Raw genomic sequence first — 16,472 nt, 5'->3', positions numbered from 1 at the left:
AAAGAGCTTTAACATGAGAGTCTATAAGAGCAATCTGGGGCGATTTTCAGTCAGACTGAAGTCGCCCCAAAAGGGGCGTTACTGTACGGAACACAACTCGACATTGATCGGACGATATTCAGAGGCAAGTCAGACTGTCACAGCTAGTTTAACACTGGTTGAATGTGATAGAAAAATTTCTTCCCTTCACCCTTTGGTGGTGCGTCGCCCGATCGCCCTAAGGAACGAGCCGCCCCTGTTTTGACCTCACCCCAATAAATACACCGCGTTCCAAATTATTATGCAAATTGGATTTAAGTGTCATAAAGATTTCATTTTTTGTTTCTCAATTAAACTCATGGATGGTATTGTGTCTCAGGGCTCCTTGGATCACTGAAATCAATTTCAGACACCTGCAATAACTAGTTTGCCAGGTGAGCCCAATTAAAGGAAAACTATTTAAGAAGGACGTTCCACATTATTAAGCAGGCCACAGGTTTCAAGCAATATGGGAAAGAAAAAAGATCTCTCTGCTGCTGAAAAGCATCAAACAGTGGAATGCCTTGGACAAGGTATAAGAACATTAGATATTTCATGAAAACTTAAACGTGATCATCGTACTGTGAAGAGATTTGGGGCTGATTCAGAGCACAGACGGGTTCGTGCAGATGAAGGCAGAATGAGAAAGGTTTCTGCCAGACAAATTCATCCGATTAAGAGAGCAGCTGCTAAAATGCCATTACAAAGCAGCAAAAGGTACTTGAAGCTGCCAGTGCCTCTGGAGTCCCGCGAACCTCAAGGTATAGGATCCTCCAGAGGATAAGTATAGCTGATAAAAGATCATCGCTTTTGTAAAAGAAATATATGAGCATCGTGGCAACAGGGCATCTAAAAATGATTCTACTGATTTCACATTTTGCTGCCAATCCAAATCACTGGGCCAGTGAGAACATTTCCAGTGCCAGTTTCAGTTCATACCTGTGACATTTACAATCAGTCATGATTTTCAGTGTGGTCACTGGACTAGATGGGCGCTCTATAGAGACAGTCTGAGGAATAAAAAGCTGGCCATGCCACTGTGACAACAACACCTACTGTCTGCTGCTGCTTGCTTGTTCAAACTGCAGCAAATGGAATTGTTACTTCACCCAGCACTAGCTGCTTCAGGGGTGGAGCACTGAGCCTAAGTAAAACTATTAAAGATCTGTGCCCATGAGGGTGGGAAGGTCAGGCAGGGTTTTTTGTTATTGCCACTGCAACTCTGAGCGATGGTGACTTTCCGTGCGTACAGCTGTTTGTGAGAACTCATTACTAGTCGATACATAATAAGCATAGGGGGCGTGACACTCTGCAGCCATCCTGCGGCCAGAAATCAGATAGAGCAAGCTGCATAGGATTGCAGTACACAACAGGGAATTGGAAATGACTAAACTGGGGAGGTCAGAAAAGTCGGAGGTGTGATAGAGAATCAACACACCCGACAAGCACTTCTGTTTAAAACAAGCTTTCAACAAGTTCTGCATTATAGAAGCTCCAAGTCAACATCTGAGGGTTATGGATCTAATAATGGTGTAATGCTGATTTAGAGACATCAGATCAATCACTGTTTTGAACGCTCTTTTTTATTGCAAATTGTTGCACGTAGTAACAAGTAATAAAACAGGTTAATTTCAGAGTAAGAATAGAGATATAATATACATTGTTTACTTTAACAGCAACAAGTTCTAAAGACAGGGTCAGTCATGACTACAGTAATGCAGAACAGTACACAGATTTTAGAGCAACATGTGCTGCTTTCAAGACAACATATTTTTCAGGGATGTCCATGCAGTTTTCAACAAGGCAATAAAAACATTACAAATGCATGACTGAAAAAGAAGAGGGTACGGCCTGCCTGCAGTCTTAACCTGATTCAAATAGAGAATGTTTGTAGAATTTTGCAAGGAAAGATGCAACAATGACAATGTTGTACCGTTGCACACCTGTAGACATGTTAGCAAGAAGAATGGAACAAAGTAACACCTGAAACACTGTAATGCTTGGTATCCTTAGTGCCACAACGTCTTTTAAGTGTTGCAAGAATGAATAGCAACATTACAAATTTGTAAATGCTTTACAGTCCCAACTTTTTTATTTATATGAATTTTCCAAACTGTGATGACCTTATCTGATTTAAGGTTGTAATATTTAAGTTACTGTGTTGTTCCAAGTACAGCAGATAATCTGCATTAATCTGACAATTACCTACATTAATCTGGACTTAATTCTTTAGACAATAAGTATCTAAGAAGTGACTGCTATCACTGATAACAGTCTGGATTACTAATTTTGTCTTTGAAACAGTGAAGTCGGCATCCATTTCCCCCAAAACAAGCTGAAACGTGGGCTCATCTGACCACAGCACTTGTTTTAACTGTCTTTGGGTACATATTAGGTGAGCTTAAGCCCAGAGAGCTCAGTGGTACATTTAGTGACATGATGATTTGTCATACAGTGTCATCTAAGAGTTCAAGGGTCATGCACATTTAACAGTTTTTTCTGACCAGATATACAACACCAAATCAGAAAAAGTTGGGACAGTATGGAAAATGCAAATAAAATAAAAATACAGCATTCCTTACATTTACTTTGACTTTTGTTTGATTGCAGAAAGGATAACCCTTAAATTATTTCATGCTTTGTCTGCTCAACTTCATTTCATTTGTTAATAAACCCTCATTCCTGCATTTTAGGTCTGCTAAAACTAAAACTAAATGATGATGTGATTCCAAACAGGTGATGTCAACAGGTGATTGTAATCATGGTTTGGTACAAAAGCAGCATCCAGGAAAGGCTGAGTCTTTGATGAGCAAAGATGATGAGAGGATCTCCAGTTTGTCAACAAATGTGTGAGAAAATTATTAAAATGTTTGAAAACAATGAACCTCAAAGATAGATTGAAAGGAATTTGCATATTTCTCCCTCTACAGAGCTTAAGCTGAACGCCCGTGATTTTCAATCCCTCAGACGGCACTGAATCAAGAACCACCACTCAACAATAGCTGATATAACCACATGAGCGAGGGATTACTTTGGCAAACTTTATCAAGTACTACAATACAGAGTTACATGCACAAATGCTACTTAAAACTTTACTGTGCAAAAAAAGAAGCTTATGTTAACAATGTCCAGAAGCAGTATCGACTTTGGGCTTAAGGCATCTAGGATGGACCATCACACAGTGGAAACGTGTATTGTGGTCAGATGAATCAGCATTCCAGGTCTTTTTTGGAAAAAATGGACGCAGTGTGCCCCGGACCAAAGTTGAAAAGAACCATCCAGACTGTTATCACTGTTGTCATGGTATGGGGCTGTGTCAGTGCCCTTGGCAAAGGTCATTTTCACTTCTGTGATAGCAGCATTAATGCAGAAAAGTACATTGAGATCTTAGAGCAACATATGCTGCCTTTAAGACATCATCTTTTCCAGGGATGTCCATGCATTTTTCAACAAGACAATGCAAAACCACATGCTGCACACATTACAAAGGCATGACTGTGGAAGAAGAAGGTACAGGTACTGGACTGGCCTGCCTGCAGTCCTGAATTGTCCCTGATAGAGAATGTGTGGAGAGTTTTGAAACAAAAAATGTGACAACAACGACTGTTACACATCTTAAGACGTGTTTGCAGGAAGAATGAGACAAAATAAAAGCTGAAACACTAAATCACTTGGTATCCTCAGTGCCAAAACATCTTTTAAGTGTGGTGAAAAGGAATGGCAACATTACACAGTTGGAATGCGTTGCAGCCCTGAAATACAGGAATGGATGTTTATTAATAATTGAAATTAAGTTGAGCAGATAAAACATGAAGTATCTCAGGTTCATCCTGTCTACAATGAAACAAAAGTCACAGTAAATGTTAGAAACTCTTGCGTTTTTTATTATTTGCATCTTCCATGCTGTTTATATATACAGTATATATTCTGTGTGATTACTTTATTGTGTGAACTCACTGTGTGATTACTTTATTGTGTAAATCAATACAGATTGTGTGTGATTACTTGTTGTAACAGTTTAAATGAAGCAGTCAGAGCATTTAAAGTCACTTCTGAGGCGATGATGTCACAATCACGCTGTTCTACTGAAGGTTCTATTAATCTCACACTCATCATTAGGATTTACACTCAGCACGAGTCAACACGTATTCTACAGAGCTACAGGTAGTTTTGTTTTATTATCTCTTTATTTCTGTTTACTTGTATTATAGTTATTTTATTTCAGATTTAAATAGATACTAATAAGTAAAATGTAATATACTGAAGTTTGGAAAATCGTGTAATGAGTTTTAATGCATTTTAAACATGTAAAATGATTTAACACATATATATCATCACTGACATTTTTTAATTAAAACTGTGCATGAACTGGTATTTTTAAGAAATAAATAATAAACAGTAATAGTAGCATCAGGTATTAAAACAATTATTTAGTCTGTTTTTTTGTGTTTTGATGCCTGAAAAGTAATAAAACAGAGCTAGATTGCTCTGACAGATTTTTCATATTAGCAAATGAGATAGGTACCTATGTCCTTTTGCCATCCCATAATTTTAGGCATAGCTGAGTGCTTAGATGACAAATCACAGTATCAACCATTTTGGCTCACAAACCACAAACCACAAACAACTGTATTAAACAGCATGTATGATTAGTGCAGATTTTTCTGTGTGTTAGAGTTTTGACCCTAGGTACAATTTGAGATACTAAGGCATTTTATATATTGTGCTTCTGTATCTTCCTCTGCTGTTCCAGGTGTATTACGCCAATATGACCAGCAATCTTCAGTGGGAGGCATCCGCTTACTCACTGCACCCCATCCCTTACCCCTACACATTCCCTAACTACTTTTCAAAAATGATGGCCCCACAGTATCAGGGCTATAACTACTACACTCTGTATGGTCAGGTAAGGTTTTTTGCTTTACATGAATCCTCTTAAAGTAAAAGATGTTTGTACTGAAGTGGATGTAAGCCAAAGTATGGAGCTGCATCAGAAGGGCAATTTTTTATTTAAAATGTGTGTAGACCTTAGTGCAGAGCAGCGTCAGGGGGTCTATAATAGTATAAATGTAAAGTACATGTACTGATGTGTTCATTATGGTTAAGCTCTACTCAGCAGTTTTGCTGTTCTTTTGCAGTACTGCTCACCAGACAACCAGCATGTGCAACAGTATCAGTACTCACTGGCCAGGGCACCAGAGGGTGTTCATCATGGAGCCATTTCTGGTCACGGCTCTGCTTATGGTAAGTAGCTCTAAAATGGCTAAAGTTAGATGAGTTTTCTAAATCCACCTCTAAAGAGCATCCTTTTCCTTTACACATAGTTGAATTCTGATTCGGGACTGGACATGAGGGGGGATTATGTGTTGGTCTTCTTTCTACAGGGTACTATACTCAATACCAACCGTCTGTGGCATCTTATATGACTAATCCTGTCCAGCAGTATCAGGCACCACTGGCTCAATGGCGAGCCACGGCTTCACTGCCCAAAAGAGTTCGTAAGCAGGTAATAAATCAAAAAAAGCACTTTTATATTTACATTTTAATTTCAGTGTAAAAGTTGTGAGTACTTACAAATTCCAACTTGATTTTCCTACAGATCACAATCCGAGACCCAAACCAGGGAGGACGTGACATTACACAGGAGATCCTGTCTGGATTAAGTATGAAAACTCTGTAATAATATAGAAGCTTCATGCACGACTAGCTACTGTCTATAATATAAACAGTACAATAATATTTGATTGTTAATTATATTCGTGTTTTATTCTTTAGACCCTGACACCAGATCTGTCCAGGATCTACAATCTGAGCCAGTTTCCTCCACCTCTCCAGTGGCAGAAGAAGAGATCTGCACTGATTTAGAGGAAGTGGAGCAAAAGGATCTTGAGATGCTCCCATCAAAAGATTTGGGATCTGTAACTGATTCCACGTCTAATGAAGTGCCCACTAAGAGTGCTTCTGTTTCCAATGTGGAATCTGTTATCTCACTGACTGTGTCTCCTTCCACAGCTCCAGATATTCCTGCTCTGTCTTCACCAAGTGGCAGTGTGGAATCTGGAGAAGATGTGGAACAGAACACCGTACCTGCAGAACTGAACTGCAGTGGTTTAAAGGAGGAGAAGTCCAAGGATGCTGAGATATCAGTTTCTAACTCCACCTGTAATGAAGTGCCCAAAGAGATCGAATCTTTTGCCACTGGAAAAGCGGATAAGGAGGACAAGCCAACGTTGGAGCCCTCAGACACAACTCTGTCTGATGGTGAGGAGCTCAAGATGAGGAGAGTCAAGACAATGATCGACTTCACTGTAGAAAGAGCAACATCGGAGCCAAACACAGCAGTGATGTATGCAAACTTCTGCTACGGACTGAAGGATGTGAGTGAAGTTTCTCCACGTCCAATTGTCTATCCATTATTATTAAATAATTATTAGTAATGTGCAGAACTGGTATAGACAAACAAAATCTAGGTTTTAAATGAATATGTTTGTATGAATTTCCCCTGAATTTGTGCTTGTTAATGACCGGCAGGACGTGTCCACTATGAAGAAGATGCTGCTCAGCCGCTGCCAGGAGGAGCTTAGAAAGGAGAGGAAGCATGACATGGCTCTCGCTAAGAAGCAGAAAGAGCTGAACGACGCCAAAATGGTTTTTTTTTTTAAAGTCTAGTAAAGTGTTAAAAGTATTTGGTCTTTTTAACTTTGGACTTAATGCACAAATCTTCATTAATCATCAGAAAAACAAGTCATTATATATTGAATTATCACATTGATGACATTTAACACATTACTAACATTAACTGTAGGTAAAAGTTTGGCAGAACTTGAAGAAAGACCTTGAGGAAGAGAAAATCAGGTCATTTCAATGTTCTCTCCTCAACATGGAGTTCATTGCTGAGCTTTTTAAACGAGAGATGCTCCCCAGGTCATTTATCAACAGCTGGATTGAGCAAAAGCTGGTGGTGAATCCAAGCGAGGAGAACTTGGAGTGTCTCTGCAGGCTGCTGACCATTGCCGGAAAGGACCTGCATGATGAAAAGGACAAGGTAGGGGGCTGTCTGGTTCTCTTTGTGCACCAGTTGCTTTGTAGTAGATAAGAGAAAATCGGAATGGTTGAACAGATGTTAAAACTGAGCTGCACTAACTGAATGGGTTGCCAGATCTCTGATCCGTTGGTCTTATATTCAGCTTAGTTCAGTTCAGGTTCAGTCTGATAACCACTGAAATGAAATGTTGAATAGTAATAAATGAATGTGTCTTTTTTATCAGTTCTTTTGGTTGCAGATTGTGCGCTGGTATTTTATTGTGGTGACGACGTTTGTCTTTTTGTGTAGTACTTAATGGATCTGTACTTCTCTGCGATCAACAAAATCATCCAGCAGAGGAAGCTTTCATCCAGGATCTGCAGCATGCTGCAAGGCATTGTGGATCGAAGACAGGTAAATACTTTACAATCTCTTAACTTACTTAGTCTCAGTCACTCTCTTTTGTATTTCCTGCAGTTTTTAATCTTTTTTTTTTTTTTATTTGTGTATAACAGAATAACTGGGAGCCCAGGAGCAACAATCAGCAGGTGCCATCCAAAAAGGACTCAAATCGAGACATTAAGAAACATGATGACGGTTCAATCACGGTGACCATCAAGAACCAAACCGTCAATACGTCCCACCTAAGCCACATCAACAAGGTACAAACCGGCATGAGCAAACACGTCTAGTTTTTTACTGGATTTAGGACACGGTTTGAATGTGAGGTCATGTGGCTGTGAAGCTCCTTAAGATCTTATAGTCATGACATCCATTTATGCCCTCCTCTTCTCTGTTCCATTCAAATCCCAGCCTGGAAACAGCTCATGGGAACATTGGGGCAAAAAAGGCAATAACAGATACGAAGCAAGAGCCAGCACTGAAGTGAATGGAAGTGCTTGTATTAGGTAAGTCATCCTCCTTGTTATCGATTCACAGTTTGATATTGAAAATCCTTTAAATGGGATGTTCAGTGTCGTGTTAACACCAAGCTAACCAGAAACTTTGATTTCATCCACACTTTTTCTTCTGTACAGAAAGAACTACAGAAAGAACGAGCACTTTCAGCACTGTGACCGAGATCAGGTCCATTTTAGGTGCTGGGACCAACGGGACAGGAGGTACAGAGGACAGGACATGCATCGTCTTTAGTAATTTCATCAAACAGATCAGGTAGGGTATAATGTTTCTACTTCCTTTACAAAACTACCATGTCTGTTCTGAGCCTTAACAACGTTCTTCATCTTTGCAGAGTCCTAAACCAGCTGAAGACTCAAGACGAAGCCGGACTCGAAAAGAAACAGCTGCCTCCAAAATAAACATCACTCATACAATGACCATGAGCAATAAAATTCAATAAACCTTGAGCATTTGATTGTGTTCACATTGGGTTTTATTTCTCTATCTGTACATGTGAAATGATGACACAGTGTTACTTTCCTCTGCTAGTAAAGAGGTGTTGTGTAACATCTAGCTTTTTAAATCGATGTATTTCATTGGAGTATTCCATTAGTATATTTTGAGCTTACCCCAGTAAATAATGCAATATTGTTTACGTTCTTACATTCTGTTATGTTCTTCCTCCTAATATTTTATGTGGCTCCATCTACTGGTCACACTGCACTATGTAGGTTTTGCAATGCTATTATGTTATATCCTGATCCATGTGAAATGGCGGGAGACTATAGCAGGGTTTGCCTACACATCCCTTCAGGAGGCAAATTCAAGTTTTGCTTGTTGAATTGGTTGAACCTGTGGACGAGGAACATGTGAATACACATAAGGGCTGACTGTACAGATCAATTTCATCTATTGTGATCGAAATTCATGTTTTTGTTTCACCAGGACACACGACACAAAAGAAAAGACACAGACCCATAAAAAAATACAAAAATATACTTTTTTATATTTTCCTTTCTTTTTTATTTCCTGGGAGATCAGAGCATAAACAGAGTGACAAAACAATGTAATTATAGAAAAAATAAAAAGCTCTTGTGCACGCTTGCTGTTTCCTCCTGCTTGTCGACAGTGATTTAGCTCATCTAGCTGACTTTGTGATCTGAAGAAGCGGAGTATGAGTACACTTTCCCCAGCACTATTCGGTCTCTGAGCAGTTTAAAGAAAGCATAGTAATTGCTAAAAAAGATTAAAGCTAATGATATGGTCTGGTACCATTTTTCTGAACACATGAATGAGTATAGCTGATAAAAGATCATCGCTCCTTCCAAGATGATGAGGATGTTCAATATTCGAAGAGGCTTGTTAAAGAAAATCTGTGGGGAGAAAGAGAAAGACTGGTATAAGACATGAGGGAATAAATAAAACAAATAAATACGTCTTAGTTATATTGTGTCTCTTTTGTAAAAAAAAAAAAAAATTACCATCATGACAACAGGGCATCTAAAAATGATTCTACTGATTTCACATTTTGCTGCCAATCCAAACGACTGGGCCAGTGCCAGGTTCAGTTCATACCTGTGACATTTACTATCGGTCATTAGGATTTTCAGTGTGGTCACTGGACTAGATGGACGCTCCATAGAGACAGTCTGGGGAATAAAAAGCTGGCCATGCCACTGTGACAACAGCACCTACTGTCTGCTCTGATCCCACTGCTGCTTGCTTGTTCAAACTGCAGCAAATGGAATTGTTACTTCACCCAATGCTAGCTGCTTCAGGGGTGGAGCGCTGAGCCTAAGTAAAACTATTAAAGATTTAATAGATTTTTTGTTATTGCCACTGCAACTCTGAGCGATGGTGACTTTCCGTGCGTAAAGCTGTTTGTGAGAACTCATTACTAGTCGATACATAATAAGCATAGGGGGCGTGACACTCTGCAGCCATCCTGCGGCCAGAAATCAGATAGAGCAAGCTGCATAGGATTGCAGTACACAACAGGGAATTGGAAATGACTAAACTGGGGAGGTCAGAAAAGTCGGAGGTGTGATAGAGAATCAACACACCCGACAAGCACTTCTGTTTAAAACAAGCTTTCAACAAGTTCTGCATTATAGAAGCTCCAAGTCAATATCTGAGGGTTATGGATCTAATAATGGTGTAATGCTGATTTAGAGACATCAGATCAATCACTGTTTTGAACGCTCTTTTTTATTGCAAATTGTTGCACGTAGTAACAAGTAATAGAACATGTTAATTTCAGAGTAAGAATAGAGATATAATATACATTATTTACTTTAACAGCAGCAAATCTAAAGACAGGGTCAGTCATGGTAGTGGGTTGTGCCCTTGGCAAAGGTTTGTTTGTTTTATTAGGGTTTTAACATCATGTTTTACACTTTGGTTACATTCATGGTCATGCTATCTTTTCTTCACTTCTGAACCCTCCTCCTCCTCCCCCATCTGCCTCTCTTAATGCTACTGACTTTGCAACATTCTTTCAGGAAAAGATTGACAAAATCAATCAATCCTTCTCTCCGACTGACCCACTTTCAACTGACCCTCAACCCACCAACACACACCAGCTTCACCCCACTCACCATGGATGAGGTTGCACAGCTCCTCTCATCCAGCAATCCCACTACATGCACACTCGACCCTATACCATCCACCGTCCTCAAAGACATCTCACAGGACCTAATCCCTTTCATCACACCCATCATCAACAACTCCCTGACATCAGGTGTTGTCCCTACTGCTTTTAAGAAGGCTCAGGTCATTCCCCTTCTTAAGAAACCTACACTAGACACTACAGACATTGACAACTCCTCTCTTTTCTATCAAAGATTCTTGAACATTCTGTCTATAACCAACTATCTGCCTTTCTTACTCAGAATGACCTCCACGATCCGTACCAGTCTGGCTTCAAGGCAGCGCATTCTACGTAAACAGCACTTGTAGCTGTTACTGAGAAGCTTCATGCAGCCAAAGCAGCCAAACTGTCATCTGTCCTCATTCTTCTTAACCTCTCTGCAGCCTTCGACACAGTGAATCACAGCATTCTCTTGTCCACTCTCTCCAACATTGGAGTAATCGGTTCGGCATGGCAATGGATGGCCTCCTACCTCGAAGGGTGCTCTTACCAGGTGTCATGAAGGGGATCCATATCTCCTCCATGCACTCTCTCAACCGGTGTTCCTCAGGGCTCTGTACTTGGCCCACTTCTATTCTCTATCTACACCCGCTCTCTGGGTAAGGTCATAGCCTCCCATGGCTCCTATGCAGATGACACTCAGCTCATTCTGTCATTTCCTCCTTCAGACACACAAGTCTCAGCTCGCATCTCAGCATGTCAGAGAGATATCTCACAATGGATGTCAACTCATCATCTGAAACTCAATCCCAGCAAGACAGAGATGTTGCTCATTCCCGGAGATCAATCTCCAACCCAGGACCTTCTCATTTCTCTTGATGACTCCCAGATCAGACCATCTGATAAGGTAAGAAGCCTTGGTGCTGTCCTGGATAACCAGCTGTCCTTCTCACCTCATGTAGCCAACATGACAAGATTGTGCTGGTTCCTCCTCAACATATCAGGAAGATTCGACCATTTCTCTCCAGGGAAGCTACCCAGATTCTTGTCCAGTCACTTGTAATCTCACGGTTGGACTACTGCAACTCCCTCCTGGCAGGTGCTCCAATGTCCACTATTAAACCCTTGCAACTCATTCAAAATGCAGCTGCTCGCCTGGTTTTTAACCAACCTCAACACTGCTACATCACCCCACTGCTGCGTTCTCTTCACTGGCTCCCTGTAGCTGCACACATTCAGTTTAAAACACTGATGCTCACCTACAAAGCCAAAAATGGACCAGCTCCAAGCTACCTTCGCGGTCTAATCAAACCCCGCTCTGTACCGCACAACCTCCGAGCCACTAGTCTCGCTCGACTTGATCCTCCACCCAGGACTAAAGGAAGACAAGCATCAAGGCTCTTCTCTGTTCTAGCACCCAAGTGGTGGAATGAACTTCCTCTGTCTGTCCGAACAGCTGAGTCTCTTGCTGTCTTTAAAAAACGATTAAAAACACAAAAAAAAACAACAACTTTGGTTCTAACAGGTTTCAGCAGATTTGTGTTTACTTCGACTGTTGTTTACTAAAACTTGAGAAATGAAATGTTTACTATGGAAGCACTTCTGTAAGTCGCTCTGGATAAGAGCATCTGCCAAATGCAGAAAATGTAAATGTAAATGGTCAGGTCTTTTTTGGAAAAAAAATGAATGCCATGTGCGCCGGACCAAAGACGAAAAGGACCATCCAGACTGTTATCAGCAACAAGTCCAAAAGCCAGGTTCTGTCATGGTAAAGGTCATTTACACTTCTGTGATGGCAGCATTAATGCAGAAAAGTACACTGAGATCTTAGAGCAACATATGCTGCCTTCAAGACGTCATCTTTTCCAGGGACGTCCATCATTTTTAAACAAGACAATTCAAAACCACATGCTGCACACATTACAAAACCATGGCTGCAGAAGAAGAGGGTACGGGTACTGGACTGGCCTGCAAGACATGGTTGCAAGAAGAATGGGACAAAATAAAAGCTGAAACACTAAATCACTTGGTATCCTCGGTGCCAAAACATCTTTTAAGTGTGGTGAAAAGGAATAGCAACATTACAAAGTGGTAGATGCTTTACTGTCCCAACTTTTTTGGAATGTGTTGCAGGCCTGAAATGCAGGAATGAAATAAAGTTGAGCTGATAAAACATAAAATATCTCAGGTTCATCCTGTCTGCAATCAAATAAAAGTCAAAGTAAATGTAAGAAACTCTGTGTTTTTTTTTATTATTTGCATTTTCCATGATGTCCCAACTTTTTCTGATTTTGGGTTGTATATTACATATCAGTTAGGTGCTCGGGTGGTCTTTTATGCCAGCCCCACCACTTGGTTTGAATCTCAGCTGTAGTATTGACTGGCCAGGTGTCTACACAGACTTGATTGCCTCTGAGTATGTATTGCCACCCTGTCCAGGATATTCCTGCCTTGCGTCCACTGTTTTCCAGTGATACTGGACCAACCACGACTCCAACCAGGATAAAGCAGATAGTACCGTACTTTTACCACTTTAGATAATCTGTGATCAGAATGAAGCATCTGCCATTAAAGGTCAAAAACAGAGACATTTTAAGCTGTTTTTCACCTGTGACAATTAAAACGACTGTATTTAGCGCATTGGTGGATCGGTGGGTAGCACTGTCACCTCACAGCAAGAAGGTCCTGGGTTCGATCCCCAGGCGTGGCGGTCCAGGTCCTTTCTGTGTGAAGTTTGCATGTTCTCCCCGTGTCTGCCTGGGATTCCTGCGGGAGCTCCGGTTTTCTCCCACAGTCCAAAAACATGCAGTCAGGTTAATTGGAGACACTGAATTGCCCAACAGGTGAATGGGTGTGTGTGTGTGTGTCTGCCCTGAGATGGACTGGCGTCCCGTCCAGGGTGTTACTGTGTGCCTTGCGCCCATTGAAAGCTGGGATAGGCTCCAGCATTTTTTTATACTATGCTTCATTCCAGTACATAATAAAACACGTCCAGCAGAGGGCGGTATGTATCCATAGTTCCTGTTAGAGAACCTTGAATGAGTTGCACTACAATTAGACGCCACATGAGGGAAGCATGTGTTCTCATTTGATTACCCATTTAGATTAATCAGTTCCATCATAATATTCACAGCACTCAAAAGTTCATCATGTACTGACAGGAATGTTTAAGGTGTTTGTCATGGCTTTGGCTTTTGGTTTGTTAATTTGATTATAATTAAAAGTTGCTGTTTAATAAAGTTTAATAATAATTGTAATAATTTTATGAGAACTGTGGGAAGCTCCCTCATCTCCATCCTGATTGCTACTCATTGTGTAAATCATTCCAACCAATTGCAACATATTTTAAAATGAAACCAACTATTAATTAACTGAGAATATTTTAATATTATAAGGTATTATTATGGGTGGCACGGTGGCTAAGTGGATAGCACTGTCCTCCCCTCACAGCAAAAAGTTCCTGGGTTCGTTCCCCAGGCGGGTCAATCCCCAGCCGGGTTTTTTCTGTGTGGAGTTTGCATGTTCTCCCCGTGTCTGCGTGAGTTTACTCCGGGAGCTCCGGTTTCCTCCCACAGTCCAAAAACATGCAGTCAGGTTAATTGGAGACACTGAATTGCACTGAATTAGGTGAATGGGTGTGTGTATGTGTGTCTGCCCTGAGATGGACTGGCGGCCCATAGAGGGTGTTACTGTGTACCTTGCGCCCATTGAAAAGCTGGGATAGGCTCCAGCAGCCACACACCCCCCCCCCTCTCCCTGATTGGATAAGCGTTTAAGAAAGTGAGTGAGTAAAGTATTAATACCTGAATCATACCTTGATTTAGTATTTACATTTATAAATTTTTAATAAAGCGTCTAAATACTTGTCTAAGACTTTTTTTTACCTTATTTCACACAAAAAAATACCTTTTGTGTTTATTTCTTAAAATATAAATACAAATACAAAACCCAAAAAGGTTATAAAGGTGATAGTTTCTAAAATGCAACATAATCAAGAATCCGGGATTTGTTAATTTTCTTGAACTTAATTTGATTTCCAGTGTTTTCACTAAGTAATTTGATCGTGTTTTGTAAACACATTTAGAATTTAATACCTGCAACACACTCAAAAAAGTTGGGACAGAGGCGTGTTTACCACTGTCATCAACTTTATATTTCTGAAACTATGCAATTGTTTGAAAACTGAAGACAATAATTGCTGCTTTCTTGCCCGTTCTTGCTTGATACAAGATTTCAGCTGCTTATTTGTGTTAACAGTACTTTTATACATCAGCAGGTCACCCACGCACACACCGTGACAGAAGTTGGCTTTTGCACCTTTCGCTGATAATGGTCTGGATGGATTTTGTCTTTTGGCAATAAGAACATGGTTTGTCTGTGTTTCCCCCAAAACAAGATGAAGCTCGGACTCATTTGACCACAGCACACGTTTACATTTACATTTTCAGGACTTAGCAGACGCCTTTATCCAAAGCGACTTACAGTACTGAGACAGTGTACAGTCTGAGCAATTGAGAGTTAAGGGCCTTGCTCATGGGCTCAACAGAAGCAACCTAGCAGTGATGGGGCTTGAACCAGCAACCTTCTGATTACTAATCCAGTACCTTAACCGCTAGGCTACAACGTCCCTTTCATATCTATTGTCTTTTGGTCCGTCATAGATGAGCTTTGACGCAATATACTCAACAGCTTTTTTTCATATAATTAATTTATGGTTTCTTCTTTGTGTAATAGAATTTCAATTTGCATTTCTATATTTACTAGTGGACTGTAATAAGAGACAATGATAACCCTGAGTATATTGTGGCAATATTTACCACAGTAGCATGACTGTTTGTCATATAATGCTGTCTAAGGGCTCAAAGGCCTTTCTACATGGACTAAGATTTCTCCAGATTCCATGACGCTTTTTATAATTTTATGCATAGTAGATGGTGATAACCCCAAGTTATTTGCAATCTTGCTTTGAGAAATACACAAGGTGGTGAACCAGCTTGCATCTTGTGATTAATCACTGGTGGACCCTCCTTGTACACCCAAACATGATACACTAACCTGTTATCAATTCATCTTCTTATTGTGGAATGGTTTAAAACTGTGTAACATGAATACTTTATAAACTTTTCATTCTTATTTTACCCTATCCCAATTTTGTGGAGGTGCTGTGGGCATCAAATTTAAATTTACTTTATAATTACAAAGTGCAATCAAGTTGGTCAGCCAAAATATTAAAAGTGATTTATTTGATTTTATCTGAAGCATATACAGTAAGTAAGTATATAAGTATATAATATAAGTAAGTATTTTTAAAAAAGGTCAAACGTTTACCCCACTCCATAACTACCCTAATAAGCCAAAATATTCTAACCACCCCGTGTCACAGTCAGGGATATAATAAATGCTGAATGCAGCAGATATATGCATTATTAAGACCTGGGTCACTTTGATAAGGGATAAATTGTTCTAGCCAGATGACTGGGTATCTCCAAAACAGCAAAGACTTCTAATACTGGTATGAAAAGGAACAAACCACATCGACTTTATGGCAGTTGAGAACAACGGATATTGCATCTGGTATTGACCAACATAATGGTAGAATGTGTCTCAACACCAGTCTCGTAGAATACATATACATATGTACAGTACAGCTAAATTCTCTCTTCGCATATCCCAACTTGTTTGGAAGCTGGAGAGGTAGTGATTGGATGTAAACTGGGCGCACACACCGCGCACCTCTCTCTCTCTCTCTCTCACTTCAATTCTCTTGCTGCGCAAAACCAGAGCGCAATTCTTAACCCAGAGCGCATTTCTCTGTCACACTTTCCCTACCACCTGCACATGCGCATCGATCAGTTCCACACAAACAGCGGATTTGCACTAAAGACGTTTAGTTGTGACTCTGTGCGCAGTTTGGAAGAAGATTAAGGTTGGAGGTGCAGG

The 16,472-nt window shown here is 40.3% G+C and overlaps 1 protein-coding gene across 1 annotated transcript; it reads left to right on the top strand.

Annotated features, from left to right (window-relative positions):
* The first annotated feature begins 4,157 nt into the window (after positions 1–4,157).
* LOC134314361 (eukaryotic translation initiation factor 4 gamma 1-like) lies at positions 4,158–8,415 on the top strand. The gene is made up of 13 exons (XM_062994944.1): positions 4,158–4,182; positions 4,772–4,924; positions 5,157–5,262; positions 5,403–5,524; positions 5,618–5,681; positions 5,794–6,395; positions 6,550–6,666; positions 6,824–7,063; positions 7,352–7,456; positions 7,558–7,704; positions 7,856–7,950; positions 8,080–8,215; positions 8,295–8,415. Exons 2-12 carry the CDS (start codon positions 4,787–4,789, stop codon positions 8,192–8,194), a joined length of 1,851 nt encoding a protein of 616 aa, XP_062851014.1. The 5' UTR covers positions 4,158–4,182; positions 4,772–4,786; the 3' UTR covers positions 8,195–8,215; positions 8,295–8,415.
* The last annotated feature ends 8,057 nt before the right edge of the window (positions 8,416–16,472 follow it).

This window comes from Trichomycterus rosablanca, chromosome 5 (genome assembly GCF_030014385.1).
Source record: "Trichomycterus rosablanca isolate fTriRos1 chromosome 5, fTriRos1.hap1, whole genome shotgun sequence".
In the NCBI taxonomy this organism is placed as follows: domain Eukaryota; kingdom Metazoa; phylum Chordata; class Actinopteri; order Siluriformes; family Trichomycteridae; genus Trichomycterus; species Trichomycterus rosablanca.
Note: the sequence above shows the minus strand (reverse complement) of the source record. Positions and strands in the feature narration are given on the sequence as shown.